General features: G+C 37.0%; 1 protein-coding gene across 6 annotated transcripts in view; it reads right to left on the bottom strand.

Annotated features, from left to right (window-relative positions):
* The window catches only part of LOC109095693 (diacylglycerol kinase eta-like), a 77,220-nt gene that overhangs the window by 10,809 nt on the left and 38,506 nt on the right, over positions 1–27,905 (bottom strand). For all 6 annotated transcript variants that reach the window (XM_042730814.1, XM_042730810.1, XM_042730812.1 and 3 more), the window contains 23 exons: positions 26,681–26,785; positions 25,856–25,988; positions 19,535–19,641; positions 19,305–19,430; positions 19,117–19,219; positions 14,935–15,097; positions 14,346–14,454; positions 14,057–14,196; positions 12,946–13,027; positions 11,884–11,975; positions 11,710–11,809; positions 11,333–11,621; positions 8,885–9,016; positions 6,791–6,925; positions 5,625–5,742; positions 5,432–5,542; positions 5,247–5,343; positions 4,232–4,339; positions 2,870–2,983; positions 2,644–2,778; positions 1,429–1,695; positions 1,016–1,108; positions 435–554 (listed from right to left, as the gene is read on the bottom strand). In XM_042730814.1, the coding sequence (XP_042586748.1) occupies positions 435–554; positions 1,016–1,108; positions 1,429–1,695; positions 2,644–2,778; positions 2,870–2,983; positions 4,232–4,339; positions 5,247–5,343; positions 5,432–5,542; positions 5,625–5,742; positions 6,791–6,925; positions 8,885–9,016; positions 11,333–11,621; positions 11,710–11,809; positions 11,884–11,975; positions 12,946–13,027; positions 14,057–14,196; positions 14,346–14,454; positions 14,935–15,097; positions 19,117–19,219; positions 19,305–19,430; positions 19,535–19,641; positions 25,856–25,988; positions 26,681–26,785 (2,979 nt within the window). The remainder of the gene's footprint in view (positions 1–434; positions 555–1,015; positions 1,109–1,428; positions 1,696–2,643; positions 2,779–2,869; positions 2,984–4,231; positions 4,340–5,246; positions 5,344–5,431; positions 5,543–5,624; positions 5,743–6,790; positions 6,926–8,884; positions 9,017–11,332; positions 11,622–11,709; positions 11,810–11,883; positions 11,976–12,945; positions 13,028–14,056; positions 14,197–14,345; positions 14,455–14,934; positions 15,098–19,116; positions 19,220–19,304; positions 19,431–19,534; positions 19,642–25,855; positions 25,989–26,680; positions 26,786–27,905) is intronic.

Raw genomic sequence — 27,905 nt, 5'->3', positions numbered from 1 at the left:
AAGTTTCCTTGGCAACTAGCTGAAATAAAACAAGGATTAAGTTTATATATATATATATATATATAGTAGTAGTATATAAGTAACACAAATGTTTGTTTGTTTTTTTAATAGTTTTAGTTTATTATAATAACTCTGCCCCATATATTTGAATAGTAGTGAATGTATACATATTAGTGTAGCTGACATTCTGGAAATTAGATATTTTTAATAGAACAAAGGAATATCTTCACAAATAAGTCGAACAACATTTGACCCCACTGACTTTCACTGTACACGTGGTTTTGTGTTTTACAGAAAATAGAAAGTTACCCAGGTTTGTAATGACATGAGGGTGAATAAATGATGTCAGCATGTTTCCGAAAGCTACCCTACCCTAACAAGCTTCAAGGGAGCTATTCTTTCAGCTTCCCTCGGTTTCTGCAGGATGTGCTCACCTCCTCGTCATTGGGCTGTAAGATGTGGTAGAGCCAGGGGATCTCAGCCAGCTTTCCCAGTTCAACCTCAACGCTCTGCAGGGCACTGGACAGCAGCTCTTCATGCGGAGGGTCCAGTTGCTAGAGAAATAAACTCACAGACTGAGTCAATGAGTCAAAGCCTCAGCTCATTTCCTTTTTTCTTTTTTTTTTTTGCTACTGTATCTGGAGGACTACTATAGCCATACGCAACTGGCATGGTCATTCTGGTGAGGGAAAATTGTATTGCTTGAAAGACTGTTATTATAGTCAATTATGTTTCATTTAAAGGAGTAGTGTACCCAAAAATGAAAATTTGCTGAAAATTCACTCCATCCAAGTATAAGCTTTGTATTAGATGCTTCTCCTAAAATGCTTTCAACATAGATGTAAAAAACAGATGTAAGACTCCATTTGCTCTGCATCTAAGTGCATTTCAAGAGAAATAATGGAGATGTTAAAAAGATCTCATATGTGATTATTCTTCCTTATGGCGACCTGTCTCTTTTTTATGTCTTGGAAATGGTGAATGAACAGAGCTTAAAAGCATTAAATCAACTCACCAATGGAACTCGTCCAACTAGCAGCAACTCGGTCTCATTGTGCAGGGCCTTCACCGTGCTGGCCACCTCAATGGCAGTGTTTCTTGTCAGGCTCTGAGGAGAACACATGAATCAGACGTGAGAATTTACTCTTATTTTGAACTATGAGGACAACAGAGCACAATAGTTGGGTTCCTGAAGTAAAATACCATTTATTTTCTCAAAAGAGATACACTGGTTTTTAATGACAATGCAAAACGATTTTCATTCAAAACTGAGATTGATTATATGTGCTTTGGAAAGTAAAAACCAGTATAGAATTTTGAACTCTTTCACACCGAACCCAGATTATAATTGTGTGATTTGGAGACAAAGTAGGTTTTTGTAATAGTATAGAGGACGAATGATGATAAGTCATTGGTGTGAGCAGTCACCTCGGGGAACTTGGGGTGTGTTTTGTTGATGGCGTGTGAGGAGGCGTTGACGGCGTGGGCCAGCTCCTGCTCGAGGAGCTGGTAGTTTTTGGCAGCCTCGCAGATCCTGGTGATGAGATCCTCTGCGGCTCGAGCGCACATCTGGATGAGCGTGGCCTCCTCTTCTGTGGCCAGATCCACAGAGTGCTGAGGATACAGGTGAGGCCTCAGTGGAGCCTTGTCGTATTTCAGTTTATCCTCCCAAGACTTAAGCGTGTTTTCAAATGCCTTTGGTGAAAAACAAATACAAGTCTTACAAATACAACCATCTTAGGTACTAAGACATACAGTATAACGAGATGGTCCTCACTGCAGAACACAAGATCCAGGAGGTGTGGCTGGATCCAGATCCAACTCCTCCCACCTTACATACACCTAAACCTACCCGTCTCCACCCCCTGATCCCTAAACCCACCTATCCCCCAGGGCTCCACCCCTAAACCTTACAATCTCCACCCCTAGATGTGGATCAACCACGCCCCCTGGATCTTGTGTTCTGCAGTGAGGGGCTACTGCATATAACTGGAGGATATAGAGTGGCAACTGATATTTATATAGTCGTCTTCTACACTGTTATAAAAATCTCATTGATTTCCATTACAAACAGAATTTCATCCTACGTTTTGAAAATATAAATACCAACATCTACACCAGATTGTGTATTTTTGCTCAGGTTGGGCCTCTGAATAAAAATTGAGGTGCTATTTCCTCTTCGAGTAAGGGCTCCATGTTAGCACCATATCATAATATATTATGAACCATAAAAGCCTTTTTTTTTTAAAATAAATGCTGTTCTTTTGAAATGTTGATTCATCAAAGACTATATAAAGTCTAAATTAAAGACTAAAAATAAAGAATAAATTACAGTTTCCACAAAAATATTGAACAGTGCGACTGTTTTCAACAGTTACGAATTTTTAAAATAATTATTTTAAATTTTATATTTCACAATATTACTATTTTACTGTATATTTGATCAAATTAACACAGTCTTAGTGAGCAGAAGAGACTTCCTTTAACAACATTAAAAAGCTTAAGGATCTCAGACTTCTGAACATTAGTGTAAATAAAGCCATTTCGGACAGATTATTCATTAAACTGTTCTAATCCCCAGTTCTATGGTAATATTGTGGAGTTAAATTCCCCGAATCACGACTGTTCCCCAGAAACACTCACGCGGTCCCTTGTCAGCATCTGGGCCCGGTTCTTGTGCTGAATCTTGATGACTCCAGGAGGCTGAATCCAGGCCTCCCCATCCACCTGCACCGGCACGCCTTCATCTCCCAGGATGGTGATCTTCACCGTGCGACACTGGGAGGGATGAGGTGAGTTACACACTCTATTATTACCATTATTCACATCCTTTACAGATCCGTGTCATTCATGTGTGAGGTGTGTTTACCTGTGCAATACGGTGATGCTGCAGTTTGATCACCCGCGACACAGCCATCTGCATGCTACCAAACACAGCAACCACTTCCAAAATTTTATCATCAAACGAAGGGGCACAAAATATCTGCACAAAAAGAGAGAGAGAAAAAAAACAAGCAATAATGGTAAAAATATCTCACCACCACAAGGGGGCTCCTTACAGGCTCACCCTCAAGATTCACAATTCACAAACAATTTCTAACTCTATAAAGCCAATCATATTTGATACACACATTTCTAAGGCTCTTGTACACATTCTACAACATACTTTCTTTAATCTGATTGATAGTTTTTTTTTTTTGGAAGTTAAAAGATTTTTTTTTATTATTATAATTTTTTTTTTTTTGGTGTTTGTACATGGTACAACTTTTATATTATAAGAAATATTTCAAGTTGCAAGTTAAGATACTTAACTTGATTAGTCAACTTTACTTGATTATCCATACATCATCTTTTAGAAAAATCATATTAAAATATGAGCATTAAATATACAGAACATTTTGAAGCTTTTGAAGAACATTTATTTGTATCACTGCATTATATGTTTTGCCTCCATAATAAAAACTACAGACTTTGATCATAAAACTGAACATTTAAAATATACTTTACATATTATTGGGAGATATAGAGTGAAAACAGATATTTAAAAGCATTTTACTGTTGTCTGCTATACTGTTATAAATCTTCCATCATTATGCATTACAAGCTATCAACATTTCATGTATATATAACAACATCTGCAAGTTTTCTGTTCAGTTTTGGTGTCTGAAAGTTTTTTTTTCCTCCTCAAGTGTAAGCTCCATATTCTTCATACATTATACTATACGAGTCATAAAAGCATGATGTAAGCAAACCTTATATATTTATTTATTTTTAGATTTTCTCTACAGGCTCAATTAAAGGCTCTATTTTACAGACAATTATTTCATATGTCAGACTTTACAGTGTTAAACTCTCAGTCCTCGACTGTCCTGTCCAAGATCACAGGCATCTAAGCGTTCTGCACTCTGCCCTTCTGTAACCAGACCTTGTGTCCAGAGGTAACCTCATTCTGAACAAGGCCCTGTGAGCTAAAACAAACCAGCTGCCAAAAGGCCACTTGTTGTGAACAAAGACCCGTGTCAGTCTGGGTTCAAAAGGTTTTGTTCGGAGCCAGCTGCACGTTAAACAACACGAGTCAACACAGGGCCTGCTCATCCTCTTAATTAAACAACTCTACATGGTGTCATATTTCAACTCTTAACTGACGTCTAAGGGCTGAACAGCTCAGAGTCAGGCGGGAAATGCTGTTTGATGAGAACAAACCCTCCTGACCTCTAGCAGCATGACTTACGTCATCCTCTTTGGTGCCGCCCCAGAAGTTGGTTCCCCCGGCGTAGCTGGGGATGTTCAGCACAGCGATCCCCTGGAGACTGGGGAGTGGGATGTACTGGCCGTCACACTGCAGAATCAATCACAAAGCCATGAAACTGGGACAGCGGTCGACGGCCAACACAACCGTTTGACCCACAACTGCTTCAGACGTTCAGTTCCAGCAGCTGTTGTCATTAAATCAGTTAAATCAAACCATTTCTTGGTTGTTCAGGCTTGGCAACATTTGGCACTTTCCACAAATATTGCAGCATCTAGTGTCCGTTACTTTTTTAAAGCACAAATCAAGGCACAAGTTTGTTGTTCCTGAAAATAAAAAACTACTAGACCCAACATTCAAGAAGCTTATTTGAATTATATTTAACTGCATTTTTTTTGACCTGGAAAAGTCATTACATGTATATTAATAAAATCTCTGTGGGAATGTTTTTCTAGTTATGCCAAGCTCTAAAATATTTGATCAGGTCACAATTGTGAGTAAAAAAATCACAAACAATGGGAAAAAGGACATGGGGCCTTTGAATATGGGACAATAAAGGGGGTTGAGCACCACTGTACTTGATATATAAACTATTATTTAACATAAAAGTACTCTAAAACATCAAATGTCAACCCTGTTACTGCACAATTTTCCTCCTGTTAAAAAAAAAAAAGAGAACATTTCATAATCTGTATTGTGACATTTATTATGTACTCGCATTTAGATCCAATTTTGTTTAGATTTTTTACAAATTATATATATATATATATATATATATATATATATATATATATATATATATATATATATATATATATATATATATATAAATAATAATTTTTTTATGGTTATGCTTATTTAATTTTTAATGCTTTGTTCAATCCCAAATTGTGGTATTAGGGTTACCTCAAAAAAAAAAAAAAAAAAAAAAAAAAAAAAATATATATATATATATATATATATATATATATATATATATGGCTTTCATTTGTCTCACCTCCAGCTGAACCTTCTGCTCCAAGTTCTTGTAGGTCCGCTGCAGAAGCTCTTTCGTCCCCAGAACTCCATACCACATCATGTTTTTAGTGCGACTTCTGGACGGTGAAATAAGCACTAGTAAACCGTTGAGTTCTAGTCAGTGGTGTTTTGGTGCATGCAGTATATGCTGATATCCTGAACTACCTGCATTTCTCTGGGTGCTCCTCTCGCTTGTTGTTAAACTCCAGTGAGATCTTTGCATCCAACCCAATCCCAAAGTAGTTATTCATCACACACTTCTCCAAATAGCCCTCTCTGTGAGAGAAATTACTTGTGTAAGTTTTACGAATACATTCAAAATAAACCTAAACAAGAAAAAGGAAACCGAAGCTCTTACAGAGAGTCCAGGTCAGGATCTATGAAGGGTGTTGCGCCAAAGGGATCAATGTTGGCAAGCAGCATCTTGCTGATTATGGAGCTTCCAGCTATAGAGGCAGCAAGACCTGCCCGCAGACCTGAAGATTTCAAATCAGAAAAACCATCATTAAAATTGATATTTGAATGAAAAGCCTATTATTGATTACTCATCTTGTTGTTTTTACCCTGTTTAACTTTCTCTTTAGTGAAACACAGAAGATGTTTTGCAGAATATTCTGGTGTCAGAAGCTCAAAAAAGGCACTTTAAGCATCATAAATATTGTGCGCTATATTCAAAGTGTTCTGAGGTCATATGATAGTTTTTTGTGAGAAACCGACTGAAATTTAGCAGTATTCTTTTTTATTATTGTCAGTAAATAAAAATCTAAATTTTGGTCTGTTCCTAACAGAAAAGCTTCCAATTTTCAAAAGTACAACATACTTTTAAAAAGAGTCCTTATTATGGAAATAAAAACTATTCTTTAAAACAACATACTTCAGTGAGAACTGAATGTATGGACACTAAACTACATGTTAATTGCAATTAAATGAAAATGTATTATAGTTTAAATTGATATGAAATGCAATTAGTGTTATTTGATCCACTTAAGTTAGACACAAGTACATGGTTATATTTCTAGTGTTTCTGAAATATTATTGTAATGTACTGCAGAATGTAATTACGGTCTACTAAAACAGACATTTCTATAATAAGAGACAGCAGACTGTAGTTTCGATGTGCTTTTGTGATTAGTTCTTTCAAATGACATTATTACAAAGTGCACTTTTAAAAGTGTACTTAAGCGTCATGAAAGTGTGCTCTTTTTAAGTACACTTTATTGTGCTTTTATTTAATTCATATGTTATAGTTTATGTACAGTTCTTTTTATAATCCTTAAGATTTGAAGTACACTACTTGAAGCGTACATTCAATACAATTTTCTTTTTAAAAGCAGCCACAGATGACAATTCACTTTCAACTATACGGAAAAGAGCAGCTCAGACATCTTTCCTAACATCTCCTCTTGTGTTCAGTGGAAAAAAACGAAAGACACAGGTTTGAAACTGCATGAGAGTAAATAAATGATGACAGAAATTGCACTTTTGGCTGTTTTCCGGTCTGCAGCAGTAAAGACGCGGTCGTACCGGGACAGATGATGCGTGTGTTGAGGACAGGCAGGTTCTCCTTGCTTGTGGTGAAGGGAGTGATGGAAAAGGAGCCACAGGACTGTGTGCTGCGACTCATACGCCTCTCTGGCGGCGAACACGGTGACTTAGCCACTGCCAAAACACAAACACAGAGCAAAACATGAGCTCATGTGTACAGCACGCTCATTCGTCACAGCAATAATCTGCCCAAGCGCCAGTTGCACAGCACAGTCTAATGCTGTTTTGTTTTCTAAATGCTCAGTTTTTCCAGCACGTAAGAGTAACCCGTGCATTTTGGTCACTAGCTCTCAACAAGAAGTGAAAAATCTGCTGTAAAAGAGATATTCAGCAGATCGTAACCCACATAAACAAACCAAAACACATCAAGGGCACTTAACAGCTATGAGACGGAAGAGCCCCTGAGAGACTGAACCAACTACAGAGAATAAAGCCAGTGTTTCATGCCCCACTGGAAACATGAGCAGACAGCAGGCCACTATGTAAACAGGAAGTGCCACTGTCCAGCAAACAAAGATATGTTCTCTATAGACAGAAATATAGCACAGGGATCCTTTGGGTCATCTACAAATATCTTTGCAGCCATAAACACTTACAGTGTGTAAGTCATAAGGAAATCCCAGACCTTCTGAAGGAGAAAGATTGTGGTATTGCGCAATTTTGCAAAACAAAAGCTTGTCTCCCCATTTAGAACAGTCTGGCGTCATGAGAACAACTATAAGAGTAAAGGCTTTTCAGAGATTATTAATAGAAATAAACCCATATAATAATAATAATAATAATAATATTTTTTTTTTTTTTTTTTTTTATGTTGCTGATTTTTAAACTAAGATAAATGTGTAAAACAACTAAGAGTAATTATTTATTTATAATAATAATTATGATAATGATAATAATTATAATAATTCATGTTTCTGCATTTTAATTATAAAAATGTAATAATAGTAATAATAGTAATAATAATAATAATAATAATAATAATAATCTAAGTTGCTAAATTTTAAACTAAAAGTAATGCATAGAACAATAGTACTTATAAAAATTAACCCATTTTTTTTACTAAGACTAATGTGTCTTTATTTAGAATATTATTAATACTACTACTAATAATAATAATTTATGTTGTCGCATTTTAATTACAAAAAAAATAATAATAACAACTATCATTTAAGTTGATGAAATTTTAAACTAAAAGTTATGTGTGAAACAACTTGCAGTAATTCTTTTTTCAATAAAAATAAACACTAATAATACTACTAATAATAAAGCAACAACAATTTATCCTGCTGTTAATTTGCTTTAACAAGTTATATTGAATTGCAATGATTTACTATAATGAGTTTGTCACTAGAGGGCAGCACTAACCCTTTCAGCCACGAATGCATTCAAATGCTTCAGCTCTAAACCAAGGGCTGAACTACAGTTCATCCTAAATAAAGAAAAACTGTCTCAAAACTGTCTCAAATCATAATATGCTGAAAATGCAGAGTTATGTTCAGAATGTAAACTGACACACTGAACAATGTCCAGTATGTACTGAAGCCTGCCTACTGTTTTTGCATATTAGTAGGCATTTTTCCTCATAGAGGATTAGTCACATGATCGCATGATGTTGCACATACTGTAAGTGGCATCCAGTTATCATCTTGTAAATTAATCAGGGTATTTTACATTTCAAATGAAATTTTGTTTTAGAAATGTAACTTTTGGCAATCTGATTAAATAGTGAGTCTAAAAAAAGATGTTCAAAATCACGACTAACAGTGCATTGCATTGTGGTGAAGAAGTACCTAGTTCAGAGTTCTCCGTTACCGTACTACTGTAATAAATCATATGAGTATTTCAAGCATACAGAAAATGTGCATACTGTGCATTCCAGTCTTTGTAAAGAATACACTTACAAAAAAGCCTTTCATGCACAAACAGCCCCTGTGAGACAAAACAACATCCTGGCACTTGAATGCAGCCAAATGGAGGATTCGGCTTTTAAGGCCGATCAGCAAGAGCACTTTGTGTCTCATAGGAAGCAGTTAACAGCAGCAGCATGTCTACGATACAGAAGTGTGAACTCACAGGGCAAGACTTCCAGTTCTTTAGTGTCCTCGTCCTTCTCGTTGTCTCTGTTTTCCTCCTCGCTGTCCTTCCTGAAGTCTGTGGGAGACTGCAGCTCCTGCTCCTCCGTGTGAGCGTTCTGCTCGTCCACCACTACAGCACAGACACAAACACACCTCCGGATTCATGCACTTCTTCACGTGGAACATAGAAGTAGGCAGGGCAGGGTAATGTTTTATTTATATATTACTTTTCAAGTTTTTGATGGAGTTATAAAATGACACTAAATTGTGAGCATACAATTTTTCAATTGAAGTTTCCCAAAGAGTGTGTCATCAGACTAGTTTCACAATCTTTCCTTGTCTTGAGAACTGCTTCAGCTCTGAAGGAACTTTTTTTTTTTTTTTAATATCAAGAATTACTCTTTCATCATGTCACACTGACTTTAAACCTCAGTTGCATATAACTAGCATTGCTAAATTCAGTTTACTTATGTGAATCACTTTTTGTTGCAATGAATCAATTCAAAACTCTTGGATATCCCAGTGTGACATTCCTTATTATTATTATTATTTTGTAAAATATGTACTAAAGTAAATATTGCTGTTTATAACTCTATATTTTTATTATTTTATTTAAAATAAAAATTAACACATGGTCAAATAACACCTGTGCTATAAAATTAACTGAAAAAATGTGCCTAACAAAGCATATTTCTAACATTAAAATGTGCTGTATCTGAAACATTTAAATTAAAGAGAAAATATTTCATTATTGTTTTTTTAAATGTATTTATTTAATTATATTTATAATAACATTTTGTTTGACTATATATGTACACAAAATTGTATTATATTTATTTGTATCATATCATATTTAGATATTTCATATTTAAATAAACAAGACTTTATTATATTTATTTTTATTATATAATACTTATATTAAAATATAAAAATTTATAAAATATTTAACCATATTTTAACGTTAAAATGTGCTGCATCTGGAACATTTTACAATCTTCTTTTAAAGAGAAAATATTTAATTACTAATCTTTTAAATATTTTGTTTTTAAAGTATTTTTTTTTGTTTTATTACATTACATCTACACAAAATTATTATATATATATATATATATATATATATATATATATATATATATATATATTTACATTTACATGTACACAAAATTATTTATATTTATATTATATTTAGAAAATATTATGCATTAAAATAAACAAAAACGTTATTATATTTATTTTTACTATATAAAATTGAGGTTATATTTAACCATATGTTTGACATTAAAATGTGCTGCATCTTTTAAAGATAAAATATTTAGAGTATTTAGAGTTAATATTTTTCACATTTTTATGTTATTACATATATATGTACACACAATTCTTATATTAATTTTATTATATTAAATTTAGATTATATTTAAAGGGGTCATGACATGTTTTTTTTTTTATTTTATTATTATGGTCCCCTAGGTGCAATTATAGTATTACTATAGTTTTTTTTTAAAAAAAAACTTTTAAAATGTAGTGAATTATGACATTTTCCCACCCTGTTTCTCATCCTTTGATTCAAACCGTCTGTTTTTGGGTTGGTTTCCCCTTTAAGAGTTCAGTGTTACCGCTCACTGTTATGATTGGCTAACGACAGTGCCTATGGATCAATTATTAACACCCCCAGCCAGAACATTTGTGGATTGAGCGTAACTGTTTAGTAGCGGGTGATGCATTCGAAGCGATGGCTCTTGCAATGATAAAAACCTTATATGTTTGAGCACATCTGCGTGGCATTGTAATTTTCATGTACACAGACCCACTCGCTGTCCGTCGACTGAACACTTGTGAGGCGCGCGGCGCAACAACGATACGAAATGAGCGTAGTTGTCTTGTGCTGGAGGTCATATGCAAAGAGTTGGAACGTCACTTCGCACCGTGACGTCACTTCTTACCATGGATCCAGAACGAGCTGTATTTAGAGCTTGATTAAATAAATGGCTCGTTTATAATGGGGAGGACGTCTTAAGCTATGAAACTTGCAGGACGTTTTAATGGTACAAAGACCTCTTATATTCCAAAAGATCAAGGCAAATTTGGTTTCTCATTTCATGACCCCTTTAATATTTAACTATACATCAAAAATGTTACTGTTTTTTTATTATATCATATTTAGATAATATTTTGTGTTTAAATATATTGCCCAGGCCTAGAAACAGAGAATTACAGAGTATTACTAAAACCTATTGACTTATTGACACACGTGTTGATCCTTCATTTAAAAAGATAGAAATCCCTGAAGATCCAGAAGAACTCTCAGGTCTCATGTGACTAATCCATTTCAATATCATCTGATTAGTCCTTTAAGATACGCTTATATCCAGAGCCCCATTCTGTCAGCAACTGATCTGTGATTTTTTTTTATTCAAAAGACAAAGCGGGACATGCTGCACAATCGTACCTCTCTCCGCCTGCTCGATGATCTTTCTGAGCGCTTTCTTCAGACTGTTGGCTCTCAGCACGAGCTGCTCGCGGGGTCTGAAGAGCTTATGGGCAGAGCCTTTCTCAGTCTCATTCTCCTTCAGCTCCGTGATAGACTCTTCACTCAGATCCTCGTCTTCCTCCAGCTCTTCCTCCTCCACCTCCTCCTCCACGATGGGTGGCGTGGTGAGGGCTGAGGGCGTCATGGCCTGCGCCTCCGAATTGAGCGTCTGCAGGAGGGAGTCCAGCTTCTCGTTCAGAATGGCACACTGCAGACGGAGAACAAAGGAGAGGTTTTTGCATTGATAAACAGGTTTATACTGTATTTCTGCACAAGGTGAGGCATCACAGACTCACTTTGAGAGCAAGTGCATCAGCTTCCTCCGTACTGTCACTGCTTCTCTCATAACACTTCCCAACTTTGGCCACAAATTCCTTCACCGTCTCACACAATACCCTGGAGGAGACCAGAGGAAATGCTTTATTGTTGTTTCTGGTGGAACATGAACTGTATGGTGTGAGAGGACTCACTTTGATGAAGATATGACCACTGAGTGCTGATCTGAGTTCAGGATCTTTGTGAGATGAGCAGCCACTGAATCCTCATAAGCAGAGATCTGTAACTAAAGCCACCGATACACATCAAGCGCTATTTTCATGTAACATTTCCTGAGCATGAAAACTAAATCACTGCACAACTGGCCTATAAAATATGCTAAATAACATTGTTGAGCACTTAATGCACACAAATGTAGCATTTTTTATTGCGTCGCAAAGGGGACGGGGCTATCAGACTCTGATTATTAATGACAAAATAAACTTATATAATTCATACACTACATGGTTGAGTACATAGTGCATATGTACATATGTATAATTTGGGACGCAGCTATAGTAAAATGTGTTAATCAGAGCTAAGGATACAAGACTCTCGCAACTAGCTAAAATGCATAATTAAATTATCCAAATTATTTCATAAATGAGCATTCAGGTTCAAATAATAAGGTGACTATATGTCCTCTATTTATGTCCTGGCCCAGACAGGATTTTGTAATTTCCTAAAATATGTGGGGATTTTGGTTTTGTTTTCCTATTGTTTTCATACTCGCTCAAGGTAATGAATGAAATGTAGTTTAACCAATAGCGTGCAGGCATTGAATATAATCGCCCAATCATGGAGTGCGAGAAGGTGGGATCTACAGAAAACAGTCAAAGCAATGCAAATATGCACACATATAATGTATGAAGACTGTAGAGAGCACATCAATAGGAAAACAAAGCCAAAACCAGGACATTTTAGGCAATTTTGAAATCCTGGCAAGGACATGTCCTGGAAAAAGAGGAGGCATAATCACTCTACAAATAATAGCAACAGTTTCCTATTTATTTAGACTAAAAATAATGGCTCAAAGTCATGAAGCGGACTACAGTGGGTGTGCCAAATGTTTTCTTTTGAGTACAGTGAGGGAAACACAGCTGAAAGATGTGTGGTCTTTGTTGTGTTCCAGTGGCGCCTAGTCTTAGATAAAGTGTAGCATGTCACACTGTGACATGTCAACAAGTCTTTTATTGGTGTTGATGTGTTGCTGGTACCTGGCCGTCCTCTGCCTCCTCAGGTGTGGCGGGGCAGCTGTGTTTGGGAGGTATTTTAATCTCATACGTCATTATACTCCACCTGTAAACAGCAGCTGTAGATGTAGCCAACGACATGGATATTATAAGCTCGACATATGTGACCCTCGACCACAAAACCAGTCATAAGGGTCAATTTTTGGAAACTGAGATGCATACATCATCTGAGAGCTAAATAAAGCTTTCCATTGATGTATGGTTTGTTGGGATATGACAATATTTGGCTGAGATACAACTATTTGAAAATCTGGAATCTGAGGGTGCAAAAAAAAAAAAAAAAAAATATTGAGAAAATCGCCTTTAAAGTGCCCCTATTATGGGTAATGAAAGGTTCATATTTTGGTTTTGGGAGTCCCAAACAACAGGTTGACATGCATGCAAGGTCAAAAAACACATTCATTGTCTTATATGCATTTATTTTTACCTTACAACGACTCGCAAACGATTTGCTCAACGATTAATTTTTCCAAACCCCTCCTTTGCACGAAGTTAATCTGCGGTGATTGGTCGATTGGTTTCATTTTCATTTCATCATGCCTGTAATGCCTGATAAAGCAGCGTTTGTGAGCACAGTGGCAAAGAATGAATTTGCATTTTCATTCAGGCCAACGCGAAAAGACCAACAAGTGGGTGGTTAATATGCTAATGTTTCATGTTGACGTCACGGGATTTGTTTTAAAAATAACTCGTTTCAATGATTCAGAGTCGACTCTTTCTTTTGAGAGACAATAACTTTATACATGGTGCACTTTGCAGGATGTTTTCATTCACTTAGAGCTCTGTTACACACTGCATGAAAGGTAATTTTGAAAAATCCATAATAGGGGGACTTTAAAGTTGTCCAAATGAAGTCCTTAGCAAAGTTTTGATATATTTACGGTAGGAAATTTACAAAATATCTTCATGGAACATGATCTTTACTTAATATCCTAATGATTTTTGGCATAAAAGAAAAATCGATAATTTTGACCGATACATTGTATCGCTGGCTATTGCTACAAATATTCCTGTGCCACTTATGACTGGTGTGTGGTCCAGGGGATTTGTGGTCATGCTAGTGTGTGCTCTGTACCTGTCCAGCATCTTGGTGCTGGCTCGCTCCAGCTTCTCCAGTATCTGAGGGAGTTGAGTGTCATCGTCACACGACGGCCCCCAGCCGAGCACCCGTGCCAGGTCATTCCCGGTGCCCAGCGGCAGAACGCCCAGCTGGCACTGTCAACGAGAGACAGTTCAGATCACCGAGCCAGTTCATTAAGAAATCCTCCTAAACATCTGCTCTGATACTCTCGTGCCAAGTCCTAACCATGCAGCGACAAGTTTACTTTCAATCGTCAGGGCATGGTGCAGTACTTTTCAATCACCTGTTTGTGAAGATTTAGTTTATCAATTTCAGACAGGACCCAGCCGACGCTTCCATCTCCACCGCACACCAGGATTCGGAAGTTATCGAACTTTTGGAACAAGCGGAGACTTGGAAAGAGAACAGAACTATTTAACTGACACAAACTCATAAACGCTTCTCAAAAGGTGTTACAAAGTTAAAGGGATCAAGTGAGATTAGGTTTGGGGGGTTGACGTGGTGTGACATGCTAAACTACTTTAAACAGCATTTTTCTAATTCTTTTTTGTAATATTTATACCTGCTGTTTTTATGAGCTTAGACTACAGTATATAGAAAAATAGATTTGTCCCAGTGTAGGATCAATAAAATTAGCCAAAAAGGTGATTAGAACTGGAGAAAAATATAATAAAAATGATTATGGGACTTAAAAAATACACTTTTGATTACACTTTCATATAACTTTAATATAAAATTAGTATGTTGATGTAAAAAAAGTCCTATCTTACATCAACTACCTATTTTGTAAACAAGTAAAAAACAACACTTATTTGCTTCTAAGACGATAGTCAATAGTTCACTTCCTGTGACCTTTTACATGCTGGTCTTACCCTAAATGAGGTCCACCGTTGACCAGGTCAAAGACCTGAGCGGGATTGAGCAGCTGTTTGAAGCGACGCAGGAATTTTACCCCTTGGTTGTCTCCACTTTTTGAGTTGACAAACACGAGGAGTGGACTAGCGCATGATGGGGGACAGGTGGCCTTCCAGAAACCTGACGCAGGAAAAGAGCAAAAAAGATTACAGAATTTTTTATCTCTAATGGCTTTTTCAACAGGTAGACACCTTACTTGGCCAAATACTAAGGCAACACCATCCTTTAAAAAGAAGAAAATCCCAGAATGCGGTGAAGTGAACGAGGATGGTGGATGAAGTGAGTGAAGTAAACATACTGGAAAATATCCATAAACTAGTTCTGTCTAGTGAAAAATTGATTATTTTACTCAATACGCTGTATGTGTGTTTTGTATGTGAGTCTCACATTGTTATCTTAGCAATATGCAAATGTTAAATGTCAAACTGTCACTGATTCATTTGTAAAAACTGATTTCCAGTGACGCACTACAATTCATGGCAATCGAAATAGTAACTGGAAATATTCAGCTGAAAAAAAATAAAAATCGTCCAAATTACTAAATGACCGAAACATAATGTTTTATTATCGCTTCTCCAATGAAATGTTTTGATTGTGTAAAATATGTTATGCTGAAATATTGATAGACTACTCTGAAGAACTTTATTACAACTAGTTTAATTTCTCACCTAAAAACAATTACCCAGTTAAGCAAATTTAATTACCAACACTTTATTTTCAACTTCGGTAAATTTGTATTTATTTTTTTTTCTGCTAAAGTTTTATTTTGGTTTCAGTGTTTATAAATTTTGGTGCATTACTATTGATTTCACGTACTGAAAAAACTGAGTACATTTATTACAATTGCAGTTAAGAAATAAATAGTATGTTTATTACTATTACTATTATTAGCTAACCTTAACATAGTAACAATTGTGAGAGAGCTTATATCAGTTTTTGTGTTCCCTGCAATCGCTGGTAACACCACGCTTACTAATTAAACTTCAAGAACTAAATGTCAGAACGTGAATGCTAAAAAAAGATAATGCTGAGATTTTTGTTGACCGCATGTTGCTTAGGAACAGTTTTCTTCATGCCTGGACAAGGATGAATCACCGAGAAAGGAGTGGAAAGGAAAAGCAAACCATCAGCCTAGTATGTTTTTGCTTGAAATGACGTGTACTATAGTGTGTAAATAATCCGGCACTATGATTTCTTTGTCATTAGAGCCGAGCTGAGTGAGGAGCTGTCAAGCGTGCTTGCACTGGAGGCGATCACATGCATGCATGCAGCATGTGCAGTAAACAGTCTGAACATGCCAGTCGCTGCGAGCAAGAACCCGCTGTGTTTATGAGATTCACCATATGCACCATTTAGTCTCTGCTCTAGATGTATGGAAGGAATTGTTTGCATGTGGACACACTGCATTCATTCTGGGTAACTGCATGCATCTGTGCATACTGCGTTATGTTTGCGTACATGGCTTTAAGAATGCATGAGTGTAAGTAAAGCTGACAGCTGCCCTCAAGCGCAGGTTTGCAAGCGGATTCTGGTGCGTGGGTGGATGTCTGTCAGTAGACCCCTTTAGGTCTAACAGAACCCCACCTCCTCTTCCCCTCGCTATCTCTCTCGGAGGCAGGCAGGCTGAGGCAAATTGAGTCACGAAGCCTGCGCACGTGCCAAAGGCAGCCCTGAGCGAATCAAGACGAAGCTCTCCTCACCACCTAGCACTGAGGCGGGAGATTCCTTACACGTGAGGGACTCTCCTACTTTCCCATCACATTCTCGTGCTTTCTGTATCCCTCGCTGCTTCTTTAGTAGCTTAACAGGGTTCAATCCGTCCGTGCCTCCTCCGTCCTTTTTGTCTGTTTTAAACAGCCAATTAACAGGAACCACAAAGCGATCCAAAAATATATCAAGCGAAACTTCACAGCTATTGATTTTCATTACATTTCTTTCCGCCCCCAACTAATCTCTATTTCCGATATGTGCTCCTCCAATTAAAGTCGCAGGAGCTTTGAGGTTCTGATCAATAGTGGACGTCCTCATCTCTCACAAGGTTTGACTTAAAACACCCGGCCAGATGAAAAGCCCGAAGCCACCACTGTCGTGTCTGAAACCAAGCTGCTAATTACTTAAAACCCGTTGACACCAAGAACGATAACTATAGCGATATTATCATCCATACCAACACATGATAACATTTCTTAATAATGAACAGTGCTCTGCAGTTTTGTCATTTATCACTTTAAATGCTCACGCTGTTTAACGTTGGATGGATTCTAACTGGCTATCAATGGTTTTATTGTTCATCAGGTGAAATCAAAAAAACATTTGGAAAGTGATTCCAGCGATATTGTTCCGCTATCGCTTTAGTTGTGATGTGGACATCACTATAGAATTTAAGTGAATGTTAAAACTTGATCTTATAGTAATCATTATAATTATCATGCTTTTTTTCAGCTTTCGGACAAAACCACTAAGCTATTTTTACACCTATTGTTAAGAATGAAGCAGCTCTAAATAGCATTCATACAACTGTCAATAAAAGGCAATGTGCAATTTCCTGGAAATCAGTGGCATATGCTCCACCACAGGCTGACTGAGCAAACAAGCAAGGTATGAATCCTCAGCGGCAGGTTAATAATGCAGAAAGGGATGGAGAAAGAGAGAGCCGGCTATGGAAGAGCGCTTTTGTTTGCTCTCGTCTTGAATTTTCCAAGCACATGGTCCACCAGAGGCTGTTATGTTTACATACGTCAGGACAAGATGCTCTAAGGGAAAGTGACTTTCCACACTGCCCTGACATATACAGGAGAGATGGGAAAGAAAAATAAAGGAACATGGGCACAGAGTGTCTTTCAGAAGGGGAGAAAACTCATTCTACATGCATGATCAAATCAGAAGAGGTCAGAGGTATCATGAAAGACATATTGCTCTTCATGCAACCTGGGACTAGCAAACTAATGAGTTCCATCTATAGCAGTCGTCCATCTGAGCTCCTCCCACCACTTCACATGCACACACACGCCAATACATAATCATACATTATATCCAGAGTGGGATCATGCATAAGCACGCAATCAGCCTTGTGTGGTCTCAAGTGACCTTGACCTTTTGAAATGAAAGGCTTTCATGTACTATGAAAACACACTGAAACTTTCATAACTTTCATAAGACCAAAAATAAAAATAAAAAAAATCTAAAATAAACAGTAAAAAAAAAAAAAAGATTAGTGGATGTTCAGAACAAACTGTTTTATAGCTTTTTTATTCATTCTTTCTTTACTAAGATATATTTACGCATTTAGCAGACGTTTTTATCCAAAGCTTATCCTTATCATGTGTTCCCAGGGAATCAAACCCCCAACCTTGCGCTTGTTAACGCAATGCTCTACCACTTGAGCTACAGGAGCACTATATATATATATACATATATTACTACTACTACTAATAATAATAATTTCATTTAAAAAAATAAAAGATGAATAAACAATATGATTTTTGGTATATTCTTACCCAAATACAGCACATTTATTTTATAAATAATATCATTTAAATTAATAATTATATAATATTTTGGCAAAGACACATGTAGTATTAGTGGTAGTAGTAGTAATAATAATGATGATGATGATGATGATAATAATAATAATAATAATAATAATAATAATAATAATAATAATAATAATAATAATAATAATAATAATAATAATAATATTTTGTTATTTATAAACATCTTTCCCAAGCTCGAGGTTGCTTAAATAATACTAATACTAATACTAATACTAATACTAATAATAATGATAATGTTAATTAAAGTAAAATAAATAAATAATAATTAAAAATAAAACTAAATAAATACAATAGTAATTTTAATTATTTACACTCAAATACAGCATATTTATTGTTTAAATAACATCATAAGTAAATTAATTAAATTATTATTTAGCACATATTAACATATAGTAATAATAATAATAATAATAATAATAATATATTCATTTAAAAAATAAAAATAAATAAATAATATGACCATTTTAATTGTAAAATATTATATTATTAATAAATTAAATTAAATTAAATTAATGTTCATCAATATATATGTATAGACTAGAATAATCCCTCTTAAAATCACTCTTGTGAAAAGAAAAGTCTTACCGTCTGAGTCGATGCTGTTGAGGGCGGTAGGGGGGATGATGGACACTTTGCACTGGCCGAGGGGACATTTGCGGGGGTAGAGATCCATGCATGCCGTGTGCACCTGTCCAAGCACAGACAGCTTTTAGAGTTCACAAGCTCTCTGAACTGAAGTAGTCATAAGGGATTCTGGGATATGCAGATCTTACCATGGCTTTGCACCACAAACAACGCCAGTCCTGCAAGCGTAGCACGCTGCCACAGGTTTTGTCGCAAACGGCACACTTAGCACTGACAGGCAGGTTGCCCTCCAGCCATTGGTGTGGCATCGCAATCTATAGGAATAGAATGTAATAAAAATGTGCACCATCAGTTCTGCTATTCAATCAAAGGTTATGCATTAGCAGTAGCACTGAACCACGGGCTTTATGAGACTCACCCCATCCTCATCCTCAATGATGTCCTTGCCGATAGAGGCCAACGTTGTCCATTTGCAGTTGTTGGTGGCCCTGACTGCGCATCTTTTGTGGGCCTTGAATTTACACACTGCGAGAGAGTAATGTGAAAACTGCTCATGAGTCTGGCCAGCAGTAACCTTGAGCTGCTTCTACGACAATCAGGTATTTTCATTTCAGCAGAAGAAATATGAGGTGATAAAAGATGTCTGGAAAATGCTTCCTAAATCAAGCTAATATTAAACTGCACAATATACAGTGATCAACTGAGGGCAACACTGAAGACTAACTCCTTTCTTTATTCAAAGAACAGGGGCCACATGGAGGGAACAGGCACTGTACAAAAAAAAAAAAAAAAATCATTATCTGTCATTCTGATGGATTGGTTTTCTGTCAGGCTCTATTATAATTCTTTGTTATTTTCATTATCCTAATTTAGTCTAACCAAGGCTGCATGAATAAATAAATTTAAAATAATTGTTGTCTATTGCAATGTATTTTATAATGTAATTTATTCCTACGATGCAAAGCTGTATTTTCAGCATCATTACTCCAGTCTTTCATGTCACATGATTCTTCAGAAATCATGCTAATATGCTGATTTGATGCTCAAGACACATTTTTATTATTATCAATGTTGAAAACAGTTGTGCTGCTCAATATTTTTGTAGAAACCATGATGTTTTTTTTTTTTTTCCTTTTTTTTTTTTTCCTTTTTTTTCAGAAATCTTGATGGTTAGACAGTTACAGCATTTATTTGACATAGATAGATGGCAGTTACTATCACTTTTGATCAGTTGATCAAAAAAAAAATTACTTACCCCAAACTTTTGGTCATTTATATTCATACAATTCCATTTGTATATGTAGATTTTGCCTTGATATTCCCAATATTAACATTTCCAATAAGTACATTTCTTTAATGACACTAAATAAGCCAGTTACATTTATTGTGCAGCACTGGCAATAACTCAATTTCTTTTTTTTAAATCGACAAATCTACATTTCTAATCTCTATTAGCATCCATTACTCTATGAGTCTTTCTAAAGTAGGGAAATAATAGACTGGTTGTCTTATTTTTCTATCCATCATGACAAAGCATTTTGAATTATGTATTGATTTCTTCTAAATTCTGGAAACTTCCGGCTAACTCGACCTCTAAACCACACAGGCGCTGTTTTTGTCCTCACTAGTGGTGTGCGTGAGGTCCAATAAGCTAATGGCCGATAGTTCTTTGGTGATTTCCTCTATTAAACTGCATTGCAGGTCTAATCAAGTTAGCAATGTTCATCTGGTCATTTCCATAAGGAGAATTAAGTGGCTGATTGATTGGCTGACTGGCTTCCTCCTCCATAAAATACGCTTCAGCACATTCTCGTGGCCACCTCCATTCCTATGAACTTAAAATGTATACTCAGCCATTTCCCGACACAGATGCCGCAATCAGTGCAGATGTCTCTATAAGAGAACCACTAAACATCCTGCATGTTCAGGGTCCGAGCTGTTCTGTAAACGCAGGGCTGACTGGCGCCCACAGTCCAAGAATCAGACCCTGAAAAAGCCTCAAATCCAGTTAAATCAGCCCATCTCAGTGTCTGAGCGCATTACGCCTCCATATGCTGCCGGGGCTTCTAATGTCCTGTAGGATTACACAGATTTGTGGTGACACGGCTAATCACGCCAGCGCAGAAGCACATTTAGCCCATCCAAGCCCTGCCAGCCGGGACACAACATAGTCACCACAGAAAGTGTTTAAACCCTTTCTAGCGTATTCCAGCACCAGAGTGGATACTGCATGGGCTGAACCGGGCTGTTTACAGGAAAGAAAGCCCAGTGCTCAGAACTTCTACTTTCTGCAATGCCGTTTCTCAATAATAAATGAGGAGCCTCATCTATTGAGACGAGACGAGAGAGTGTGCGTCCTCTTCAGAGAATCATAACGCCAATCAGAGAGTGCTTCATCTCGCTTGGGCTCCGCTCTCATCTTGTAATCAGAGCTGGTCTACGCTCAGACCATTTCACATGGCTCTGAAAACAAATCTCCAATAATTCACTCTAATGTCATTTTCAGGGCTGTTAGCAAACCATTTACAGACAATTCAGTAATGCCGAGTGAACGTAAGACTGTTTACGATGCGCTGCTAATGGACAGGATGTCTCTGTCAAATTAGAGAGTGAGAAATATTGAGTTTGCCTCTTTTGTTGGGGCCCATGTCTCACATGAATCTTTATTGATTGGCTGCTGCAGGAAATCGAAGTGAAATATAACCAGCTATGATCGTTCTAAACTTCAAGTCTCTCAACTTGGTGAATCTTGCTGAAAAGACCAGTGTAGGCCTGAATGAATTCCTATGCTGGAACAAACTCGTAAGAACTGGCTGACGAAGCTAGTTAAGCTAGTCAAGAAGATTTGATGGGACACCAGCGCATCAAACATATGCTACTGACCACTGAAGTCTGGTCTTTGTGATCCTGTTTCAAAGTTAATTCCCAGTGCCTTGTTTGATTATGTGTAAAACCGGACAACAGTCTGAGCCCACAATCATATTTTCAAGGTCTTGTTTAACCCTGTTCAGGTCTCAATCTTGACTCGTATTCAACTCTATTTAGGTCATGGTTTTGACTCAGACTCAACCCTCTTTAGGTCTCAGTTTTGATTCCAACTCAACCCTATTCAGGTCTCGGTCTTGACTCGTATTCAACTCTGTTTAGGTCACAGGTCACGGACTCAGACTCAACCCTATTCAGGTCTCGGTCTTGACTCGTATTCAACTCTGTTTAGGTCACGGTTTTGACTCAGACTCAACCCTGTTCAGGTCTCGGTCTTGACTCGTATTCAACTCTGTTTAGGTCACGGTTTTGACTCAGACTCAACCCTCTTTAGGTCTCAGTCTTGATTCCAACTCAACCCTGTTCAGGTCTCGGTCTTGACTCGTATTCAACTCTGTTTAGGTCACGGTTTCGACTCAGACTCAACCCTCTTTAGGTCTCAGTCTTGATTCCAACTCAACCCTGTTCAGGTCACGGTCTTGACTCGTATTCAACTCTGTTTAGGTCTCAGTTTTGACTCAGACTCAACCCTGTTCAGGTCTCGGTCTAGACTTATATTCAGCTATGTTTAGGTCTCAGTTTTGATTCATACTCAACCCTCTTTAGGTCTCAGTCTTGATTCCAACTCAACCCTGTACAGGTTTCAGTCTTGACTCTTATTCAACTCTGTTTAGGTCACGGTTTTGACTCAGACTCAACCCTCTTTAGGTCTCAGTCTTGATTCCAACTCAACCCTGTTCAGGTTTCGGTCTTGACTCTTATTCAACTCTGTTTAGGTCTCGGTTTAAACTCAGACTCAACCCTCTTTAGGTCTCAGTCTTGATTCCAACTCAACCCTGTTCAGGTCTCAGTCTTGGCTCGCATTCAACTATGTTTAGGTCTCAGTTTTGACTCAGACTCAACCCTCTTTAGGTCTCAGTCTTAATCCAGACTCAAACTAGTTGGGTCTCAATCTGGACTCAGACTCGAATGAGCTGGTCTGGACTACAAAATCAAAGCTTGCGTTGATTTTACAAGAATATGAGCTTATTACTAATGAACTCCACTTTGGAAGACAATAAGCTGATATGATTAAGAAATAATGATGAATGCTATATATTGTGAAAAGCTTCATCTGTGTCTATAGCTGTTTTCAAATCATGTTGGAAATTATGATAACATTTTTTCATTGTGAATGTTGATTGTACAGTTTAATTCGGATGCATATAGTTTTGTGTACTATTAATTAAAATTGATGAAGCACGTCAGAAAATACAACCTATTTAGCCAGTTAATGAAGCAAATACATTGCATCAGTGCTAGAAAGATGAAAACATAAAGCAAGAACTACGGACCTAAAATAGTTTAATTTTGTTGCATTACTGCTAAAAAGCTTCCTGTATTTGTCAATAAGCCAAAAAGACAGGAAGAAATATGAAAGTGCTTAGCTCAAGCATTTTTTTCTGACCAGATTAATTTAAATGCACATTTCTGTCAGAATTTATCAAGATGACTTTAGATTAAATTAAAGATTAAATTAGATTAGATTAGATTGGATTAAAATCAAAATATTGTCAAAGTCTAACATGGTCTTATTGATTTTATAAAACAGTTACTATTTAATAAAAAATATTAAGGAAACATTTAAACATTATGTTATTCATCAGATGCATTAAGGGCCATCCACAGAACAAACAGCCCAGGGTCAACTGTTACTGTAGCTGTAGTTTAGCAAAGATAGAATGCTACAATCAGCATCCAGGACTGCAATTATCAGTTTTGTAAATAATCTTTCTCGTTCACTCAGTAGTCCACTCTAATACCATTGTCTGTGAACAGCCGAAACAAAAGCAATTTGTTAAATGTGAACACAAGTGGCTCTCAGGTTTGAAGATGGTAATGAAAGGTTTGTTGAAAGAAATGAGATCATCTTTCCACAGTAACACATACAGTAATTAATACTCAGGAGTGAGTCTGCTTGTTGGAAATGCAAACCCCATGACAACAGCACTGGAAAGTGCTCCTTAATTATCGCTCTCTAGAACACTGCGACCACACGCAGAACCACACAAATAACACTTTTGCCTAATGCATCGTGACCCCAGAAAACTGTCCTACTAAATGGCTTCTTGATGTTTTGGTGGAAAATCAACATTAGGAAACATTAGGAAACATAGGATGACGGTGATGACGAGGCTTGTATTATTCACAAAGAAGTTTCACTTGAATTTCTCATTAGAACTGAGGAGTGAGTGAGAGGCTTACTATTTGTACTTCCTGCTATGTGAGAGCCAATGACAGTCAGCCGAGTTTAATGAGCACCATCTGCATATCTCTGAAAGTAATTAGCACTCTCTTCCACATGATGTCACACCATTAGCATGCATAATGCATGATCCTGGATGTGGTATTTTTAGTGAGAGTGTTTTAACCTGCCAGCATGTACTTTGAGGTGATTCTGCACATAACTCAAAAATAGCCACAAACTTCAACATCAAATGTTTATATGAAAACAAACAAACAAACAAAAAATAGTTGTAAAATACACCAAATGTTCATCCATGTACATGGGAAAGTACATATTTTAGGTGCTGTGATTGGTCACCATTTCTGTCAGTATTTTAAACAACTTTTATTTTGTTATATTTTATTTTATTTTATTTTATTTTACAGATGAACCTTTTATTCATAAGAATGTTCATATTGTGTACTAATAACTGATTCATGATATTCTAAAATTTGTCTTTCTAATCTTTATATTATTACAATTATATTGTATTATCAAATTTTAAGCCAGTCATCTAAATCATAAACGTCATCTGTTCACTCTATGTTGCTATATAGAGAAAATAATAGTTATATAATACTTAATAAATAATAGTTGTACCTGGTATTCTTCTAAGTATTCTTTTAGTATAATTGATATACTATAATAGCTTTTGTTAATATTATGAATTGATTTTATTTGTATATTTTCAGTTTGATTTTCATTAAAGTTTTAGTACTTGCATTTTTTGTAATTTTTATCAGTTTTTAATATGTCTATATATGTATAAATTGTTTATTTATTACTTTTATTTAGTTTTGGATATTTTTGTACTTCAAGTTAATCTACATGAAAACGACAAATGTTGTCTTGAAATAAAACAATTTTAAGTTTTCTTTTCAACCCCTTCCCTTCCATTTCCCCCTTTATAAGATCCTAAACATTGCAGACAGATAAAATCTCATTCTACAAGCCCATTCTAATTATTGCTGAATATCCTATTTCACTCAAAAACTATGTCCGATTACTGAAGCACATTAGGCTGTGATTGGTGTCTGAAGTTGACTTTAAAAGTGGTTCTGCGGCAGACAGGTGGAGTGTTCAGGATACCTGTTTGAAAAGGATTTTTATATCTGCAATCACAACCGTTTTTATCTGATTGATGTGCATTTTAATATAAAAAGCAAACACATCATATCCTTGAAGTGCAAATTATAAACAAATAAAAGACAGATACCGGGCGTCAGTGTATTGATTTATTATTGCATTGTGTTTCCGTCCAGATCTTTTCCCCACTTCAATTAGCTGTGCTTCTGCACTTAGTAGCTCTGACCAGTGCAACCCATTCTAATGCAGTCCTGAGCCATCTCTGACCACCCTTGACCAACTCTGATGAAAAAATGACACCTTTGGGGAAGGACAGCGAGCTGAGCGAAGCAGCTTCATAATTAAAGAGGGATTATCCGACACACGGGTTTGAGAAGCCGAGAGAGATGAACAGACACCTACCTTCACAAGAGAGGCCATGAGAAGTGACCCCTGAGAGGCTGTCCCGACAGACGTTACAGAAGGTAGGACGAGCGTGGGAGCAGGCATACCAGTTGTGCATCCCTGAGAAATGTTCCACATTAAACTGTGCCGTCTAGCAAAGGAAAAGTTGAAACAAATTGGCAGCGCCAGGATAAGACTTTTTCAGAGCCCTTAAAACAAAGGCAATGTTTTTCAGCTCTCATACACACACATGCATCACACAGACTGGCACACATATAACAGCCACAGGTGTACGACACGCAGCCCTCCTGTATGCAACACCACACCAGCATGGCCATCTACCTGCAGCACCCTAATGCAACAGGACATGATTTAAGAGGCCAGTTGTCAGTTGAATGTGAGGATGGCGCCCCCAGTCAGGGGTGCCAGCGAAGCGTTGGAGTTCTGGGTGTGGTATTGCAGAACACGGGGGCTGAGAGTCTTACATAACCATCTTCATCTCAACACTCAACGCTGCAGTCCGCTCTTTCATTTACTGGTGTCAGGTGTTAAAAACCAACGCATGCACACATGCACAATTAGAGTCGGTCAATTAGCAACAACAAACAGAGCAGAATTCCCTTTTCCAGAACTATTTTAAGCATAACATGATATCCGTGAATAATATTTCAGATGCATATGAGAAGAGAAGAGGAAATCTGAAAGCAGGTAGGTTTAGAAGCTGGATTTGAACACCAAAAGCATGTGGCAAAATACACAGGACCTGATTGAAAACAGTTAAGGGGATTCTAGGCATGCATCTTAGAAGTGTGTTTGAAAAACAGTGATAGTTCAAGCACTTACCTCGTAATGCTCTCTGGACTGAACCGATTTCAGTGAGCTGATCCAGTCCTCCATTTCTTTCCTGTTCTCGGCGCACAGGATAAGCCTTCGGAACGGTGTAATTACCTACAGGGAGACAGAGATCCGAGGAGATGAGAGCGTCTCACCCTCCTGCCTGACTGACTGCGACTGACAATGAGATCTCCCCCTTCCCGCTCTTTAAGACGAGGCTCGGGACAAGCCCCCCCACCCTTCGTTTCCTCCTCGTCTCCTCTTTAACGGCCACCTCCACCCCTCAGGTCTTTTCCTCTCGACTCATTTCGGATGCTTGAGCGAGATTTAGGCTGACAGGCGGAGAGCCCGAGAAAATGCTAAAAGCCTGTTTCATAACAGGGGCAGCCTCCAGGCGAGTCAACCCTTGCGCTTTTAATATTGCTATAATTTATTGATAATGCCACCCTTAACATCTCCACATGCTGACGGCACGCGGCAGCACAACAATTGTTTTCGCTGCAAAGCGCATGGTGAAGCAGGTGTTACAGTCTTCAGGGAATTACAGCTTACCACCTGCATCGAAGCAACAGCGCAGATTCCTTCATAAATCACTTTTTCATTTTGGCCACTCTGGTTTTAAAGACGCGAGACATGCATTTAGGTCATTTTTGTAGATTTACAATATTTTAGAAATGTTCGATCCAAAATATGATATTTGGTGGCCAGTTATCTCAGGATAAAACTCTGAATTCCCGATTTACAGTTTTGGTCCGATTTTCGATCCTCAGATGTTGCTCTTTTATAGCTCAATAGGCTTGAATACTGAGTGAAAATTCTGAAACTGAAAATTCTGTCATCATTTACTCACCCTCATTCAAACGCTTAAGACTTTTGTTCAACTTCATCTTCAAATGAAGATATTTTTAATAAAACCTGAAAAAATTCTGTCACTCCTTTAAAAGAGCATTCAACCAAACTTTTAAGTTTCAACTTCATAAATGCTTGTTTTCTTCTTAATTTTTAAGTTTCGTGTTATTAAATGCACGTTAGAAGTTTTTTATTTTTAAGAAATCAGATTTAGATATTTTAGATGAAATCCGAGAGCTTTCTGACCCTCCCATAGACAGCAAGGGAACTACCATGTTCAAGGCTCAGAAAGGTAGTAAGAACATCGTTAAAATAGTCTGTGTGACATCAGTATGTTAATTTTATGAAGCTATAAAATAATAAAGTCCTTATTTTTGTTTTCTTT

Source organism: Cyprinus carpio, chromosome B9 (assembly GCF_018340385.1).
Source record: "Cyprinus carpio isolate SPL01 chromosome B9, ASM1834038v1, whole genome shotgun sequence".
Classification (NCBI taxonomy): domain Eukaryota; kingdom Metazoa; phylum Chordata; class Actinopteri; order Cypriniformes; family Cyprinidae; genus Cyprinus; species Cyprinus carpio.
The sequence above is the reverse complement of the archived record's forward strand: the minus strand, read 5'-3'. Positions and strand labels throughout refer to the sequence as shown.